This window comes from Eubalaena glacialis, chromosome 8, assembly GCF_028564815.1.
Source record: "Eubalaena glacialis isolate mEubGla1 chromosome 8, mEubGla1.1.hap2.+ XY, whole genome shotgun sequence".
Taxonomy (NCBI): domain Eukaryota; kingdom Metazoa; phylum Chordata; class Mammalia; order Artiodactyla; family Balaenidae; genus Eubalaena; species Eubalaena glacialis.
In genome coordinates this window covers 10,130,802-10,150,325 of record NC_083723.1, presented here as the reverse complement: position 1 = coordinate 10,150,325, position 19,524 = coordinate 10,130,802, and the positions used below count along the sequence as shown (strand labels likewise).

Below are 19,524 nucleotides of genomic sequence, written 5' to 3'. Positions count from 1 at the left end.
GGTCAGAGCAGGGGCTCAGCTGCCAGGGCTCCTTCCGGGTCTGGCTCACAGGCTGGCTCTTACTGGCTACAGAAAACCAAACGTTGTGGTTGACGTCATGCTGGTAGCTTGACGTTCGACATGATGGGGGTATTTACACCACAGGGATGGGCAAGCACTATGGGTCAGGGTCGCCCCCGCCCACCAGCCCAGTTGTTAACATTTATCAGGCGCCTCTAGAAAGGGGACCACGACGGAGAATGCCACCACTCCCCTCCCCCTCTGTGGATGGGGTGCAGTGTGGAGGAAGGGGTGGGGTGGATGAGATCCTGGCCAGGCCAGAGGCTTGCTGGGGGCGGGTGGTCCAGGCTGTCCCAGGGGACAAGAGAGAGCGGGCCCCTGGGCAAGAGCTGGTCTCCGCTGAGGACTCCCCTCAAATCCAGCCTGTCGCGTGCAGCCTCCGTGGGCACATGCCATTCCTGGGCTTCCTGTGGGACCAGGCTCACGTCTGTGTGCTCCTCACTCTCGCCCACCCCTCCCTCCCCCGTGCCACGTAGGTGTCTGTCTCTCTCCTTCTCCACCCTTCTCTTCAGTAGCAACGACACTGGGCCCTGTCCCCCCTCCCCAGAAGCCATGGAGATGACCCGAGTACTGGGTTTGCATTAAGCAAAGACCAAAATAAGGACAGAGGTGGGACAGGAGGGCAGGAAAGCCCCAGCACCACCCTGGACCCCTCGGTGCCCGGTGCCCCTTCCTCCCACCAGGCCAGGGCATGGCCTGCGGGTCAGACCCGGCGGTGCGGCCTGCGGTGGCCTCTGCAGAGGCTGGGGCGCAGCTAACAGGAGCGCTATGGCCCCGCTTGGCCCCTGGGGCGGGGCACTTGCTGGGAGGACAACCGGAGAAGGAGCAGGAGGAGGGGGGTGAGCAGGGCCTCCCGCAGCTGGACAGCTCAGCCTGGGCTGGGGGATGAGGCGCCCGCATCTCTGGAATTCCTCTCCTGCCTACGCTGTGGGGCCTCAGCCCTTCCCCAGCCCACCCACACCCAGGGCCTCTGTTCATCAGCTTCAGGACAGCTGAGCCCGGAGACTGATCGAGGTAGCCTCATCAGCCCATGGGCCACCTGGAAGAACCGTCTCGTATCTGAAGCCCGAGGTGAACTCAGGAACAAGCGAGCACTGGCTCTGGTTTAATTTCTATTCTTCATGTTTTCATGGGTTGAAAGAACTTCCATTTCATTTTCTGTGAACTGCCTGCTTACACCCTTCATCCGTATTTCAGTTGGAATTTTGGCTCTTTTCTTATTGACCTGTAGGAGCTCTTTATATGTGAAGGCAACCCCCACCCCTTTGCCACCTGCAGCCCCTGTGGCCCTATCATGCATGTTACATGCTCGGGAGAGAGGGAGCAAGGCACGTTTTTGTTTGGCCCCTAAGATAAACTTGGAGCCTTCAAGGGCAGCGCTTGTGTCTGCTCCTGTTTGCCCCCAGAATCCTGACAGCATGGGATTCCAGCTTGTCAAGGGAAGCTGGCAATGATCTGGGGGCCGGGGACGACGTTGGGATGGACAGTAAGGTCTCGCCAGGCCTGGAGGGGCCCGGGGTTCCCACTACCCTGTGTGCAGGTGGCACCCCACTCGGGGCCCTCGTCCTGGATCTCTTGCCCTCCTCTCCTCACCCCTGGCCCCATGCCCCGCCTGGGGTGCCTGCACGTCCCCCTCGAGTGCCCACCAGGCAAAAATCAACTCACCCTGAATTATCAGAGACCAGGGACCACAGAGGTTGCCGGAACCGTTATTGACTTTTCCTCTGTTTTCCATCGTGAAGAGCCAGCTCAGAGAGAGGGCCCTGGACCGTCCTGGATACCCACAACCATCCTTGCTCCAGCCATCTGGGGCGCTCTGGACAAAGCCGGGGTGTCACATCATGGGCCTCTCTTCTACTGACACTTGGACAGAGAGCACCAAGCCATTTCACCAGCAAATGACTGCAAACACTTTGATATTTTCACAAGCATGAACATGTTATGGGAAGGAAGTGAATTCACCTCGATTATAAAGATGACAGAACTGCGTGGTGATGGAGGTGCTCAGCTGGGGGACTCTGGGAGCTGCCTGCCTGCCCACCTCACCCCAGAGACGCAGAGACCTGATGCCTCTCCACAGGGGTGCTGGGGGGGTGTTGAGAAGTCGTGCATGTAAACCCTGAGATTTCTGTTCCAAAAGGAAAACTGCAGTTGGGAGTGTCAGAGAGAACCCCCCAAGGCCAGAGGCCAAGGACACATGCCCCCCCCCCGGGAATCTGTCCATGGTCAGCTGCCCGCCACTGACGGCCAAGCCAGGAGGGCCCAGGAGGGTCCAGCAGAGGCACCGAAGGAGCTGGTACAGGAGGTTCCGACAAGGAGCAGCTCGCACTTGCTGAGCTGGGGCCGGGTGCTGGGGTCCAGGTCAGCCCACTCGCCCACCTCGGGCTCAGGCTGACTGTCCTGATCTGGGGACACTGACATCACTTCCATGTCACCGTGCTCTTAATATGGGCCCCCAGAACCTGAGCCCAGGGCCCGCCCCAGCGGCACCCCCATCTGCCACCTTCACACTCAGGGGCCACCCTGGATGGGGACGGAGCCCGGCTCCAGTCTCCACATCTGGGATGCACTCAGCACAGCTGGAAGGGCCAGTGCGCCCCGGAAAGCAGCCCAGTGGCTGCCCTCCCAGTGCGACCGTGGATGGACCTGAGGGCCGATTCGGGTCACAGGACAGCTGGATGCACACCCAGCCGCAGCGGCTGGGGACTGTCCTCCCAGCCCGGGTCTGTGAGCGAGGGGCCCGCAGAGCGACCTTCAAAGGCAGCTCTTCAAAGCCGCATCCGTCCCCCTCGTCACGGTGCCAGGCAGTCACCGACAGGGACAGAACCGAGCCAACCCCCCGGGGGCCTGAAATTACTGCTGAGGCTGCGCAGCTCACGGAGGACAGACGGGGGAGGAGGGACACCGACCGGAAGGTTCGGGGGCCCTGGCAGGAGGCAGGGCATGTGGGCGGCGTGAGAGCACCACCGCCTGCCGGGACAGGTGCTCCAAACAGAGACCGCGACGCGCCACCCACAGTGGCCCAGACCCGAGGGCATCTGGAGCTTAGGACAATGGGCTTCGTGGCCATTTGATTCTTTTTTCCTGCAAGGTGTGTATCCATTAAAGCTCTAGGGGTTTGTTTTTGTTTTGCGTTTCAGGTCAATTTGACTTCATCCCTCTTAAGTTTTATTCTCCGGGAATGCAGATACCTGTGTGATGGGCCTATGGACACCCAGGCATCTGACAGGTGAGCTTCGTGGCAAGTCGCAGAGGAAGGAAGTGGGGTTTCCACAGAGCCAATTCGTGGAGACATGAGGGACCCCACAAAGTCATCTGACCAACCCTCCTGGTTTATAGAGGGGGAAACTGAAACCAGAGAGGTTACATGGTGGCCCAAGGCCACACAGCCCAGTGTTGAGAAGTCGTGGCCAGCGGGAGGAGACCATGTATTCTGTTCTTTAAAACAGCCACAAGAGGGACTTCCCTGGCGGTCCAGTGGTTAAGACTTCGCCTTCCAATGCAGGGGGTGCGGGTTCGATCCCTGGCCGGGGAGCTAAGATCCCACATGCCTCGCGGCCAAAAAACCAAAACGTAAAACAGAAGCAATATGGTAACAAATTCAATAAAGACTTTAAAAATCGTCGACATCAAAAAAGTCTTTAACAAAACAATAAATAAAATTTAAAAAATAAAGAAAATAACCACAAGAGCCAAAGTCCATTGACAGGTGAATGGGATAAGCAAAATGTGGTCCACCCATACAATGAAATATTATTCAGCCTTAAAAAAGAAGGAAATTCTGACACATGCTACAATATGGATAAAACTTCAGGACATTATGCTCAGTGAAATAAGCCGGACACAAAGGGACAATCGCTGTATGCTTCCACTTACATGAGGTACCTAGAGTAGTCAACTTCAGAGACAGAAGGTAGGATGGTGGGTTCCAGGGGCTGGGGGGAGGGGATGGGGAGTCAGTGTTTAATGGGGACAGAGTCTCAGTTCTGCAGGATGAAAACATTCTGGAGATGGATGGTGGTGATAATAACACAACAACGTGAATGTACTTAATGCCACTGAACTGCGCACTTTAAAATGGTTAAGATGGTAAGTTTTATGTTATATATATTTTACCACAAAAAAAAATCTCCTGGTAGGATATGCAGCTGTATCTCTAAGAAATCATTATGAAAAAATGGAATAACTTGGTAACTTGTCATGCTGACTTTAAAATCAGGTTTTTAAAAAGAGCGCCTTTGGAACCACATGACAAATCAAACCTTAACCTCTGCTGACAAACAAGAAAAATTTAGAGGAAAAAAAAGCATAACAATCCCAGACAGAAAGCCATGAGCTGAAAGGGACGAGCAGCCGTGATGGGCCCAGTCAGGGCCCAGGCACAGGCAGGGTCGCCGCTCTGCGGGTCAGGCCGCAGCAGAGACCACCCACAGGAGACGCCTGCCTCGCCCGTGGGTGCCCTCCTCACCCCACCCCACCCTCCTTGGTTTGGGCACAGAAAAGTGGCCGGACCACAGTGCCAACCACACTGCACTGGGCATCCTGGAGGGCCCCCTCTTCGGTTCTGAGCTGTGTCCTCCTTAATGGTCACCCCGGCCCCTCTTTCCCCCACCTCCCAGCCCCAGGCCCCAGAGACAGTGCAGGGAAAGCTGAAGTGTCAGAGGCCTCTGGACCTGGGGTGGGACGCAGGGCAGCCGTGCACGGGCTCTGCCCTCCCTGCCCTGCCCTGGGAAGGGTGGCCACGTGGCCGGCTCCCTGCACTGCGTGCATGACTGACCTCATGATGACACACCCCTTTCACAGATGAGGAGACTGAGGCTCTAAGAGGTAACCCTCCTTAGACCCTGCCCAGGGGTGCAGCACCGACCCAGCCTCCCCGTCTCGGCACACTCTCGACTGTCCCCTGCTGCTGGGAAGGACCCACCTTGCTGCCGCTGCCGCACAGAGCCCAGGCCTCAGTGTCCGCTCGTCCAGGAGCCCCAGGCTGATTTGGGTGCAGCGGGTGCAGGGGGGTCCACGCAGACTGCGCCCCAGTGGGGACCGAGGCTGAAGACCCCACGCACCCTGAGAGGTGACAGCACAGAAGTCCCCAGCAAAGCCGAGCCCTGGCCCCCCACCCAGTGCCAGCACCAACCGTCCCTCGGGGCGGAGGGACACAGGTCGTGGGAAAGCAGAGGGGAGTGGAGCTCAGACGACAGCTCGATCCAGAGGCAGGAATCACCTGCATTTCAGCGCGGAGGAGCCTGAGGATGGGGAGGTAGGAGAAGGCGTCCCCAAGACAGCATCAGGAGAGACCCCTAAGCATCCTTTAAGTGAGGGGAGAAAGGAGAGGAGAAGGGGAACGGAGGGACCAAGCCAGCCCCCCAGGCTCTGCTCCACGGGGTCCCGCCAGCCAAATGGGGGGAAGGCCCGTCGGTCACCACACCAGGAAGAGCCTGGGCACAGCTGAAGGAGGAAGGGAAAAAAAGTCTAAGCTTGAAGTGGAAAAGAGAGGTTGAACTCCCCCAGGACAGGCCGTCCTCGGCAGCCTGCCCCGCAGGCAAGCGGTCAAGATGAGCATTTGTTCGTGGATCAGAAAATAAAAATGGAGGGATACGAACGCGCCCACTCTCAGGCCTGAATCGTGAAAAGCACCGCCTTTCAGGGACCACGCTCTGCGCCCCAGAAGTCTCACTGCTGCTCTGAGGCACCCCCCCCCAGACTTGAGGGGCCACAGACCCTCGAGGAAGGAAAGAGCACAGATGAGGAGACGCCAGGGCGCAGCCCACGCTGGAACGACGGGGACACCGGAGCCCTGGCTTCAGCGCCCAGGCTCCGGCCCAGGAGTCTTGGATGGGACAGTCCCGAGGGGGTCACTGAGGACAGAAGCAAGTGGAGCCCTGGCATGTGGGGCAACGCCAGGGGCAGAGCTTGGAAGCCAAGGCACCTACTGGTCCCTAGAAGTGGGACCCCGAGCTTGAGGCATTAAGCTTGCATTGAGGTGGTGTCCTCCCGATACCGGTCTTCACAAGGGGCTGGAGGACCCTCACGCCGTGTGGCACTTGTCTGCTGGGTTCCTGGCCAGGCCCTGCTCCTAGGGGCTCACGGGTTCCTGGATCTGCCTCGGCCAGGGAGCTGGGGACGAGGCCAGCGGGGGTCACAGCCCAGCCCGGAGGGTGCCCCAGGGGACAGAAAGAGTGGAAGACACGGGAGCCTGGGGAAGGGGCCTAAGGAGAAGAGGAGGTAAGGAGAGGTGCGGGGAGGAAGGGAGAAAGAAGGGCGAGCACCCAGCTGAGGCGGTGACGGAGGTGTGCGGGCCCGGGAAGGAGGAGACCAGATGTCCCAGAATCACGGAGCCCGGGGTTCGGGGTTTGGTCTCCACCCACACTCCAGCCCATCCCATCACTGCCAATCGCGCTGATAGCCTCTCCCCTTCTGCCACGCACGCCCATCACCACACCCGCTGGGACCCACCACTCCTGCTCCCAGAGGGGCCTCACCCTCCAGCACCCATCCTGGCACAAACCCCTCCCCCAGTCAGGGCCAGGAGAGGGGCGCGAGGATGGTGCCTTCTGGAACTGTGTCCAGGCGCACGATCCGGGCCGGGGGGCAGGGTCAGGATGTGGCCTCTTGTGTCCCGCCATGGCCTCGTGTCCACTCTGAGACCACTCTGGACCCAAAGCCAGTCCAGACCATGGTAAATGAAACACCAGGACTTGGGGGAGCAAGAGGAGAGGTTTGCGGGTGTCCCCCCCGGCCTCTCACCCCCTGCTGTCTGTCCCACGCCAGTCTCCAGCCTCCGGCTCCCAGGCGGCTCTCAGCGGCTTCTGGGCACAGTGACAGGTGCCCCAGTGTGAGACGGAGCGAAGGCTGGGGCTAAGGAACACGGGGGATGGCTCACTGCAGCTTGGCCTCGGCGCTTTGGACCCTGCCCTCAGGCACCACAAGCCATAATGTACTCCATTTCTTTTTATGCACGAATAATACTCCAGTGTGTGGATATAACACATTTTCTTTATCCGTTCATCAGTTGATGGACATGTCAGTTGTTTCTACTTTTTGGCTATTGTGGATAATGCTGCTATTAACAAGTTTCTTTGTGGATATATGGGGTTTTTTTCACAATATATTGAATATAGTTCCCTGTGCTATACAGTAGGTCCTTGTTGTTTACCTATTTTATATATAGTAGTGTGTATCTGTCAATCCCAAACTCCTAACTTATCCCTCCCCCACTCCTTTCTCCTTAGGTAACCATAAGTTTGTTTTCTGTGTCTGTTAATTTTCTTTCTGTTTTATAAATAAGTTCATCTGTATCATTTTTTAAGATTCCACATATTCCACATATGTAATATCATGATATTTGTCTTTCTCTGTCTGACTGACTTCACTCAATATGACAATCTCTAGGTCCATCCATGTTGCTGCAAATGGCATTATTTCATTCTTTCTTATGGCTGAGTAGTATTCCATTGTATATATATGTGCCACATCTTCTTTATCCATTCATCTGTTGATGGACATTTAGGTTGCTTCCATGTCTTGGCTATTGTAAATGCTGTTATGAACATTGGGGTGCATGTATCTTTTCAAATTAGAGTTTTCATCTTTTCTGGGTATATGCCCTGGAGTGGGATTGCTGGATCATATGGTAGCTCTATTTTTAGTTTTTTAAGGAACTTCCATACTGTTCTCCACAGTGGCTGTATCCATTTACATTCCCACCAACAGTGTAGGAGGGTTCCCTTTTCTCCACGCCCCCTCCAGCATTTATTGTTTATAGACTTTTTGATGATGGCCGGTGTGAGGTGATACCTCATTGTAGTTTTGGTTTGCGTTTCTCTAATAATTAGTGATGTTGAGCATCTTTTCATGTGCCTATTGGCCATCTGTATGTCTTCTTTGGATATTTGTTTTCATATCTCTTGGGTACATACCTAGGAAGGGAACATTTTGAGGAACTGTCAACTTGTTTTCCGTAACAGCTGCACCATTTTACATTCCCACCAGCAGTACATGAGGGTTCCAACTCCACATCCTCACCAACCCTTGGCATTGTCTGTCTTTTTGATTCTACCTATTCTAGTGGAAGTGAGGTGGGATGTCATTGCGATTTTGATTTGCATTTTCCAAAGACGTTGAGCATCTTTTCGTGTGCTTATCGTCCATTAGTGTATCTTTATTGGAGAAATGTCTATTCAGGTCCTTTGCCCATTTTTTAATTGGGCCATTTGTCTTTTTACTGTTAGGTAGTGAGTTCTGAAAATATTCTAAATATAAGTGCCTTATCAGATATATGCTTTGCAAATATCTTCTCCCATTCCGTGGGTTGTCTTTTCACCTTCCTGACGGTGTCCATTAAAACACAAAAGTTTTTTAATGTTAATTAAGTCCAATTTATTTACTTTTCTTTTGTTGCTTGTGCTTTACGGTGTTGTACCTAAGAAACCGTTGCCAAACCCGAGGTCACAAAGATAGCTTCCTAAGTTTTCTTCTAAGAATTTTATGGTTTTAGCTCCTATAATTAGGTCTATGAGCCATTGTGAGATAATGATGTTGAGCATCTTGTGTACTTACTGTCCACTAGTACATCTACTTTTGTATCTGGTGGTAGGTAGGGTTCCAACTTCATTCTTTTGCATGCGGATACACAATTGTCCATTGGTTGAACGGACCCTTATTCTTTCCCCATTGAATTGTCTTGCCATCCTTTTCAAAAAATCAACAGACCATTGATGTATGGGTTTATTCTAGACTCTCAATCCTATTCCACTGATCTATGTGTTTATCCTCTTGCCACACTATGCCCACCTTTATGCCAGACAATACCCACTCTGTCTTGACTGCTGTAGCTGTAGTTAGTTTTGAAATTGGGAAGTGTGAGTCCTCCAACTTTGTTCTTTTTCAAGATCATCTGGCTCTTCTGGGTCCCTTGCATTTCCATATGAATTTTATTTTTACTTATTTTTTTTAAAGACAGCTGAGGGACTTCCCTGGTAGTCCAGTCGGTAAGACTCCACACTCCCAACGCAGGGGGCCCGGGTTCAATCCCTGGTCAAGGAACTAGATGCCCGCATGCAGCAACAAAGAAGTCCACATGCTGCAACTAAAAGATCCCGCATGCCACAACTAAGACCCGGTGCAGCCAAAATAAATAAATAATAAATTAATAAATAAATAAATAATGGCAGCAGAAATTTTGATAGGTATTAACACTGAACTTGTAGATCAACTTGGAGTGTACTGCCATTTTAACAATATTAAGTCTTCAGATCCATGAACATGAAATGTCTTTCCATTTATCTAGATCTTTTTAAATTTTTTTCAACAGTAGTTTGTAGTTTTTAACATTCAACTCTTGTATTACCTTTTGTTAATTTCTTACTATGTATTTTATTTTTTTAGACTATTGTATGAAATTGCTTTTCCTAACTTATTTTGGGATTGAACATTGCTAGTATAATGAAATATAATGGATTTTTGTATCTTGATCTTGTATCTCTCAATTTTGCTAAATTCATTTTTTAGTTCTAATAGCTTTTTCAGGGATTCCTTGGGATATTCTCTATACAAGATCATGATATCTGTAAACAGAGGTCGTTTTACCTATTCCTCTCCTATCTGGGTGCCTTTTATTTCTTTTTCTTGCCTAAGTGTCCTGGCTAGAACCTCCTGTACAATGTTGAATAGAAGTGGAGAGAGCTGACATACTTGATTGTTCCTGGTCTTAGGGAGAAAGCATTCAGTTTTTCACCATTAAATATGTTAGCTGTGGGGTTTTCATAGAGGCACTTTATCAAGTTGAGGAAGTTCCTTTCTAATCCTAGTCTGTTGAGTGTTTCCAGCAGCAAAGAGTATTAGATTTTGTCAAATGCTTTGTCTGCATCTATTGAAATGATCATATAGTTTCTTTGTTTATTCTGTTAATATGGCATATCACGTTGATTGAATTTTGTGTCTTGAAACAACTTTTTATTCCTGGGATAAATCTTACCTGCTCATAATGAACCCTTTTTATATGCTGCTAGTTTTGTTTTGCTAGTATTTTGTTGAGGATGTTTCATCTATATTCATAAGGAATATTGGTCTGTAGTTTTCTTAAGATGTCTTTGTCTGGTTTTGGTATCAGGGTAGTTCTTGGCTTCATAGAATGAGTTGGGAAGAATTCCCTCCTCTTCTATTTTTTGGAAAAGTTTTTGAAGGACTGGTATTAATTCTTCTTTAAATGTTTGATAGACTTTACCAGTGAAGTCATCTGGGCCTGAGGGACTTTTCTTTGTAGGACATTTTAAAACTTTTAATTTATTAATTAATCTCTTTAGTTGTTATAAGTCTATTCAGATTTTCTATTTCTTCTTGAGTCAATTTCAGTCGTTTGTGTCTTTCTAAGAATTGGTCTGTTTCATCTAGGTTATCTCTAACTTGGCACACAATTGTTCATAGAATTCCCTTATCGTCTTTTATTTCTATAAGATTAGTTGTAATGTCCCCTCTTTCATTCCTGATTTTAGCAATTTGAGGCTTCTCTCCTTTTCCTTGGCCTGACCACCTTTTTTATAACTACAACCTTCCTAACTGGCACTCCTGAGTTTCCTTAATTATTCCCAGAGCAGAAGTATTAATCACCTAAGAACCTGATCATGTAATTTGTTTAATGTTTATTACCTGCCTCTGCCACCAGTATAAGCTCCATGAGGGCAGGCACCCTTGATTTTGTTCACTAACTGTTTCCTAAGCACCCAGAAAATGCCTGGCAAATGATCAGTGTGCAGGCAGACTTGCTGAATGTGTGAAGAGCAAAAGAAACCAGAAAAGTTGCAAATAGTAATAATAATGATAGAAATGACCTTGAAACTCTAGTTGTGCGCTGTCCAATACAGTAACCACTGCCTACACGCAGCCCAAAGAACCTGAAACGTGGCTGGTCCACACTGAGATGTGCCGTATGTATAAAACACACAACAGATTTCAAAAACATAACACTTTTTAAACTATAAAATAGCTGAACAATAATTTTTGTATTGATTACATGTTGAAATAATATTTTGGATTAACTGACTTAAATACATATACTATTAAAGTTCTTTTCACCCGTTTCTTTGTTTAGTTTTTTGTAAGTACTAGAAAAGTTTGAATTGCACTTGTGCCTGACCTTTGTGGCTCAAGTTTTGTTTCTTCTGGACAGGCCTGCTCCAGGTGACTTGGATAGGGTCAGGGGGTAATTTCGTTGAGTGTTCAGAAAAAGGAAGGCAAATTCCAAACGCGTGGTCAGGTGAGGCTCTCACAGAGCCCAGAGAGGGAGCAGGCATGGGGGCCTGGCCTGGGGCGCAGAGGCCCCTGCAGGATCTGTGTCTGCACTGCCCACTGGATCACCATCGTCCTCCTCGTGTCTGATACAGCTGGTCTGAGGTGGGGTCTGCCAGGTGCAGCTGGGGGCTGGGATCCACCGCCCTGATCGCCTCCTTCAGCAGGTGCAGCTCCTAACTAGACCGGAGTTCTTCACCCAGAAAGCCCTTAACAGACGGCCTGGATCGAACCAACGGCTTTGAAAATCAGGCTGCACCTCAATGTAGAAGAACAAAAGCCACGTGAAGAACTTTACTAAGAGACGGGCAGAACGCTGCAGACCACTTGGCATCAAGCTCCGTGGCCAGCACCTAAGTCATGCCACCCTTCGTCAGGTGACAAGACAGATGGCCACTCAAGCCGCGCATCTGAGGACCTCCGAGACCACCAGCACCTTCTGCCCCCAGCCACCTACAAGGCTCCCATCTTTTAGAGGGTGACACGAAGCCACTCTGTTGGGCGCCTACTGTGCACTGGGCATGCTTCTAAGCCCTGGAATTCAGCGTGGGCTGAGTGACAGGAAGGCAGGGGCTGCCCCTCGGCTCGTCGCTGAAAACAGGCACCGACTTGGATGTTCCCGACGCCATGGCGGGCGTTACATCCGAGGACAGGACACGCTTCCCGTTTCGTGGTAACGGTCACAGCATCTCTTCCCCCCAGTGCCCACTGGCTGCTCATAAAGCGGGGAAAGGTGGTAGTTCTCAAATTAGGCCCATAGAACAGCGTGGGTTATGCGTCCTCCAAAAAAATGTTCTTAAATCTATGCCCGGCTATTGCCAATCTGTTCCAGAATTCAACAAATGCTTGTATCTGGCTTAACAAAGAATCATAACTTCAGTTATTTTAGGATCATTATGTCAATGCAAAAAGAACTATGTCCACCAGGAGTTGCGGCCACTGAACGAGCTGGTGACCCTCTAACCTAGGAGACAAAGGCCACCAGAAAGTTAGGCACCTAGGAGCACCACTAGGATGTCTTCATTTTAAATAGATTTTAAATAGATTCAGATCCTTATATGAATAAAATATACATTTCTATGTAACATGCCAGTATGATAATTTTTGGAAAACCAAGTTATACATAATGCATTTTTACGTTTCTACACTAACAAAGTGACTTGCAGCTGTGAAAGATGCTTTAAAAATAACCAAATCAGATTCCATTTTGAGGGGACGGAGAGAGAGGGAATTAAACATTTCGAAAATATATTTGACATCTCCAGAAAGGCCACGTCTCTTGCCGTGGACCAGGTGGCCACGGAGAGCAGTGGGAGGGACAAGATGTTTCCAAGGAGCAGACGCCGTTCATGTCACCTCCCCTTGGTCTTTCTTTTTCTTTTTTTTCCCCTTTTTTTTTCCCCCTTGGTCTTTCTTATTAAAGCACTTGGTAAATTCCAGGCAGCTCAGTATGGGCTCTCTAAGGGAACCATCTCTGCTAGAATTTCGTTTTAAGTAGAAGAAAGAAAATCCGACATGGCATCTCTCTCCCCTAGGCTCTTGGGGGATCCCCCAAATTAAAAAAAAAAAAGGAGGGGAATACGGTCTTGGCTTCTTTTTGAACAAGACCCCTGTGCCCCACCAAGAACAAAAGTGTTCCTTCATCCACTACGATCATGCATTCCTGATAAACCTGGGAGCCCCAATTTCAAACACAGCATCCTCTCTTCCCTCTGTCGTGCTTGTCATGGGGCCCCATGTTTGGTTTTAAAAATATGGCACCACCTATACACCCATCTCTGCTTCTAAGAGAACTGACAGGCCCTTAGATGTAAGAAAAGTCCCTCTGACATGGAGGGATCATCATGAAAAAGTGTTAGAGGCAAACGAATTGCAGAATCACAAATATGGCGACTGCATCCGTGTTTTTAAAACCATACATGTGACGTGTATATGTGTGAGTATACATACCTGCGCCTATATACACACACATATATCCTTATACTGACATTAAAATAGACAGTCCAGGGGGCTTCCCTGGTGGCGCAATGGTTGAGAATCTGCCTGCCAATGCAGGGGACACGGGTTCGAGCCCTGGTCTGGGAAGATCCCACATGCCGCGGAGCGACTAGGCCCGTGAGCCACAACTGCTGAGCCTGCACGTCTGGAGCCTGTGCTCCGCAACAAGAGAGGCCGCGATAGTGAGAGGCCCGCGCACCGCGATGAAGAGTGGCCCCCGCTTGCCGCAACTAGAGAAAGCCCTCGCACAGAAACGAAGACCCAACACAGCCCAAAATAAATAAATAAATAAAATTAAAAAAAAAAAAAAAATAGACAGTCCAGGTTCCTCTGGGGGATGAGGAAACTTGAGGGTGGAAGAGTCACATTTACTGCACGTACTTATGTATTGGTTTTTCTTTATAAGATACTATCCTTGTTGTCTGTTTAATCAATAAAATAAAATTTCAAGCCTTGCCGGCCTCACATGGGGGCAGTGTTGGCTGTCACAGAGGGACGACCAAAGGAAATGACGTTTTTACGAAAAGGAACCGCAGCGTAGTGCCTTTGTGCTGGAAAAGCACGAAGAAGGCTTGGTGAGCAGCCTGCTAAGGACAGGTGAGGCCCTGAGGAGCCCAGGGTCAGAGGAGACCACAAGCGGGCCATGAGTCAGCCAGTGGAATAACAGCCTTTTAAAAACACAGAATGGAGTAGGGTCATGAGCTTCTGAGAGAACCAGAAGGTGGATTCCAGAGTCAACCGCCTGGATTCAAACCCTGGCCCCGTGTGGAGCTTCTCTGAGCTTCAGGCACCTCTTCTGCAAACTGGGAGTGATCACGGTACCTATTTCACAGATCAAGCACCTTAACGTAATAAGCACCATTTAACTGTTACCAGCAGAGAAAGAGTGCAAGTCGCAAGCGCAAGATATATTCTTAGCTCTCAGCAAAGTAGGTTATGGTATAAAAATACCGTTCAATAGTAACTAAACTAGCCTCACCTTCATGTGCATCTCACAGCAGCCTCAACATGTACGACTTCTTCTCTAAATATCCCACATTAGGCACCCAGACTCCAGCGCTGGGGGCCAGCCTAGCAGACAGAGACCACCGGGTTCACTCACCCCTTCCTCACACGTGCAGGAGACCCCACTGTGGGCAGGACCTGCCCCCCACCTTGGTGTCAGATGGTGCCAAGCGACAGGGGAAGACAGAAGTGGGGAGAGGCTGAGTGGGGCAGGAGGCGGGAAGGGGGCAGGGGGACCTCGCTGAGCAGCCAGGGGGATGACCTGTGTGGCCATCAGAGGAGGAGGGAACAGCACTGGCAAAGGCCCTGGGGCAGGAAGCACCCAATGTGCCCGAGGGCGGAGAAAGCAAACACGGCGATTCCTCCCCGACCTGAGTCCTGTCTTCCCTGGCAACCAGGCTTCGGAGCTCAGGAGGCTCACAGTCGATTTGCTCTGAATTTCCTGAGTTTATCTATTAACTACTTAGCAGGCCGCTCGCTAGTTGAGAGGACGCCGAGAAAGCACGGAAGGCCCATGGCGATCCTGCCGGCGAGGGGTCACACCCCGGGACAGGACCTGCTCTCCCCCGACTGGGGCACACTGGATGGAGCCAAGGACATACCAAGGTCAGCTCGGGGCCTAGCTGAGGTTCGGGGGAAGCTGGGAGGGACAGGGGTGCCCTGGGCTGGAGGTGGGGGCCTTCCCAGCTGCCAGGGCAAGTTGCCCACCCTTCCTGAGCCGCAGTTCTATACCTATAAAATGGGGGGAGAGGGGAGGGGGGATTCCCCGGCAACTTGACTCAAATAAAATCAAATGTTCGAAGTGATGCGCCCCTCAGAGGTTGTTACAACCTTCCCCCAAGGGGAGGGGGGTCCATGAACCCCTGAATTATATCCAAAGCCGTGTGGGAGCTGCTTTCTCCCAGGGGGGAACCACTCATATTTTAAAGGGGATGACTCCCCAAAGTGGAAGCTTTGGGAGCCTGAACACAAAATGCAAGACTGCTTCCTACCCAACAAACAGCCAGACAAATCAGGCTGGCACCGAGCCCGGGGAGGGGGCCGGAGGGAGTGGGCCCAGGGGAGCCGCAGAGAATACCCGGACCCCCGCTGGCACCCCCAGCAGGAGGGACAAACCCTAGAGAAACCCTCACACCTGCGCGCCAGCAAACCCGCTGCGGGAGTGGAAGAGAGACACGCTGGAAACACCGCGACTGCCATGAGGAAGGGAGCACGACGTACTACAGATATTACGGTCACTACACACCAGCAGCAGTGAAAGGTCAGAATGTGTCCCCATGCACAGATGCCCAGAAGACTAAGCTGAGTGAAAAAGCAAGCTCCCAAATTTTTATGTAAAGTTTAAAGAAAACACACCAAAGAATCCTATGTATTAGTTGGCGATACTTCTATCTGTGCGTAAATGAAGCAAAAAGAGTCGGGCAGGATAAATTCCAAATGCATGACAGTCGGTTTGGAGGACAATGGTTCCTTAACATTTCTTTGTAACGCTTTATTTCTTACAATTTAAAATAAAGGACTTAAAGCCAAAATGACAAAAGAGGAACAGTTTCCAATTCCGGGTAGAAGAGACACAAGTGTTTGTTTTACTACTCCTGGAAGTTTTTTTCCATTTAAAAAAATCTATCCAATATGGAAACATTTTAAACCATGTTGCTGGCCGGTCCGTGTTGGGCCGAGGGCTTCACCGCCCTGACCTGTGACTGTCTGGGGCTCAAGGTGACTCTTGACCCAGGACTTAGGCCTCCAGGCTGGTGTCGGGGAGCCCTGCCCTGGCCAGGCAAGGAAGGGCAGAGCCCCAGAAAAGAGCTTCTCCTGGCCCTCGGACCCGATGCCCGGGTCCCCAGGGAACGATCCCGCTCAGAGGCAGCAGTGGCGAGGGTGGGACAGGTGGAGAAGGGGACAGGGCAGGGAAGGGAGAGGCCGGTGACCGCATCATGAGAGCAGCTGTGGGCCTGTGGCCCGGCCCTTCCCGGGCAGGGAGTTTAGTGTTGCCTGACTGGTGCCAGGGGCTGCAGCTTTAAATAAACTTGGACGCATCCACCTGGGCCGGGAAGCAACACCAACTGTGCCTCAGGCCGGCCAGGCGCTGTCAACAACCACCGACATGGCCACTGCGGACCTCAGCCCCGGGCGGAGACGCTGGCCTGAGTGCCTAACCCTCCCTCCTGACCACCTGCCCCGCTGCAGCTCACCCTGCACTGGCCCAGCCTCCTCCCCCGCCCCGGGACGCCCCAGCAGGGCTGTGACAGGCCCCTGGGCATCCCACACTGGGCCTGGTGCCTGGGGGCCCCGCCAAGGGGTGCTGAGCTGGCCCAGCTGGTGGGGTGTCTTCCCCTCCTCTCCCAGGCCCCTGGGCCCCCCGACAGCTAGGCTTCCTCACCCACTCCCACCCCAGGCCCCCAGCTCCCTTCCCGCGGCTGCTCACGTTCCTGCCAGTTCCTGCCGACAGGAGAGGAGCCTGGCCTCCGCTGCAGGGTCCACCACCCCTCCCGGCCTCCCCGAGGGCAGCCCCAAGGACCTCCATCCCCCAGTGTGGGTGTGGACGGCAGCGACGAGAATAACCAGTCGCTGCTGCTGGAACCGGAGGCCCGAGGTTGGTCTGACCACCCTACAGGGCCGCTGGCCCAGGGAGATTCACAGAAAAGCGAAGGAGAGGTCAGCAGAGCCAGCTTTAGGTTGAGGAGACGGGGTGAACGGGAAGAGGCATTTCTGCCAAAGGGCCCGGGGGCGCCTGTTGGGAGGGCCTGGGCACAAGCAGAGAAACGAAAAGAAGGTCCCCTAGAACGGGGTAACCTTCCCCCCACTGCTGCCCTCTGCCTCGGACAACCACCTGCTCCCACCTGAGGACCACCAGCCCGTCGCCTGTCCTCACAGGCCTGCTCCCAGACATGCCCCGGAAGCTTCCTCAGGGCCTCCGGGATGCACACACTTTGTGTGCTGGACCCCTTCTCTGCTCTCCAGGTCCCCCTGCCTTGGGGACAGGCACTCAACCAGCCCCTACCTGAGGGAAGGGAATTTTGGGGTCCCCAGCCTTGCCCGCACCCTGCCATGGGCTTTCTCCACTCCACCCCACTCCCTCAGCACCCCCCAGGCCTAACTGGCATCGTCCCCCACGTGTAGGGAGAACTGGGGAATTCACACCCCCCCGCACTCCTCCCAGCTCGCGCCCACAATTATCAGTGATCAGCATCCCTCGCCAACACAAGGTATCACCACAGACGTTTCTTAATAAAAGGGATAAAAAGGGATAAAAAGATCTGCCGCTGGATGAGTAAGAGGAAACCTCTCCAGCGCCCCTTCCACGGGGGTGGGCTGGAGGAGGATGGACGAGAACGGGGCTCTGGCCGCGCCGGGCTGGAGCCAGGGCTTCAGGAGTTCTGGAGCCGGACGTGGAGATGCCAGGTGCAGCCACCCTGATGCACAGAGTGGAGAGCCGCAGGCCAGAGAGGAGCCGCCGACCCGCTTCGGGGTAGAGCCCGGCGGCAGAGGCAGGTCTAGGGCCCTACACGGCTCCTGCTGGCGAGCAAAGCCCAGGAGCCACCTGTTCCCCGGTGAGGCCCTACCTGAAACGAGCTTTCGAAGTCCCTCCCATCACCTCCCCGCAAACAACTCTCCAGAATCCAGCCCCCACCTGCCTCCATGACCCTGAAGCCCAACAGGCTCCCACCTCGTGCCCTCATCTTCACCCCAGTGACCTGATCCAAGCTCCCTGACCTCAGCCCCCAGCTCTCCAGACTCCTCTTTCCAGAAGGATCTGGGGGAAAATCCTCCAGAACCCCGATTCCCCTGGGCACCCACAGCAGAGGCTGTTCCCACGCGGCGCGGAGCGCAGCTGGCACCCCCCGCGCGGATGGAGCCACGCGGAGAAGCAGGCGCAGAGCAAGTCCTGCCGCCCCCGCGCCCAGCCGCTTGTTGGGGGTGGGGACAGCTCGGCTCGCGCCGGGGACGACCCTCCCGGCTAGGTCCGCCCCCTCCCCCGCGCTCCAGGCCCCGCGGCCGCCCCCGCGCGCCGCTCCTCTCCGACCTCCGGCCGCCAAATGCGTCACGTCTGCCGGGCGCTCCGGGGACACCTGCTGCCGCCCCCGCTGCGCTGAGCCCCGCGCCTCGAGCCGGGGCCTCCGGCCGGGCGGTCGCGCTGGACAGGGCCCGGCAGGGCCGCGCGCGCCGAGGTCCGGCGGCTGGGCCCCGGGGGCCCGGGGGTCGGGGCCGCGCGGGGCCGTGCGCTCCGGGCTCGGAGCCGGGGTCGCGCGGGGCCGCAGTGCACCCGGAGCCGGCGGCGCAGAGGATCTGTCTCCAGGGTCCCGGCCCTCGGAGCGCGGCGCCCTCCGGGGTCCCCGGCCCGGCCCGCACGCGCCGCGGCTCTTACTTGCCAATATCCTCGTAGAGCTGGTACTCGTCGGTGAAGCGGGTGCAAGTCACCGTGGTGGCCATGGCGGCGACGGACGGGCTTGGCGTGCGCTCTGCTGCGCTCGGGCGGCGGCGACTCCGGCTCCCGCTCGCGGGCACGGCGGCGACACGGGAGCGGGCGCGGGCGACACCTCGGCTCGCGGCGCCGAGCGGGGGCCGGGCTGGGCTGCGCCGGGCGGCGAGCGCACGCGAGATCTGCGCGCTCCGTGCCCGCCAGGAGCGCGCCGCACACCTACGCGCGGGGAGCGCGGGCGACGCTGTCACCGCCGCCGCCGCGCCCGCCCCGCCCGCCGCCCCCTGCACGTTCCCCGCGCCCGCAATCTCGCCCTGCACTCGCACCCGCACACGCACCTGAGCCCTGCACCTACAGCGGCGCCCGCGCCCTGCACACGCTCTCGCACCCACTCCTGCTCCCAGCATTCGCACCCGCGCCCTGGCCCTGCACATGCTGCGCTGGCACCAGCACCCGCGGCCATGCGCCTGGGGCCAAGCACACAGGGAACCGCTGGCTCCCTGAGCCTGCTTCTCCGCTGCCTCCTGGCGACTCCCTGCACGCCACACACACACACACACACACACACACACACACACACGAGACTGCACACAGTGAACCCAGCCCCCTCTCTCCCCTGAAGGCCAGCCTTGACCTGGACCTCAGGAGGGGCCTCAGGTGCACATGGGGGAGGGGGGAACCCTCCCTCCACAGACTCATTCCTCACACCCCCAAGAGGAGATGCTACAGGACCCCTGCTGCCCGGGTCTCCACCA

The 19,524-nt window shown here is 54.0% G+C and overlaps 1 protein-coding gene across 4 annotated transcripts in view; it reads right to left on the bottom strand.

The window, feature by feature from the left end:
* CAMK2B (calcium/calmodulin dependent protein kinase II beta) overlaps positions 1–18,879 on the bottom strand; it is a 93,005-nt gene extending 74,126 nt beyond the window's left edge. For all 4 annotated transcript variants that reach the window (XM_061198385.1, XM_061198388.1, XM_061198390.1 and 1 more), the window contains exon 1: positions 18,716–18,879. In XM_061198385.1, coding sequence (XP_061054368.1) covers positions 18,716–18,780 — 65 coding nt within the window. In that variant the 5' untranslated portion in view covers positions 18,781–18,879. The remainder of the gene's footprint in view (positions 1–18,715) is intronic.
* Between the last annotated feature and the right edge of the window lie 645 nt (positions 18,880–19,524).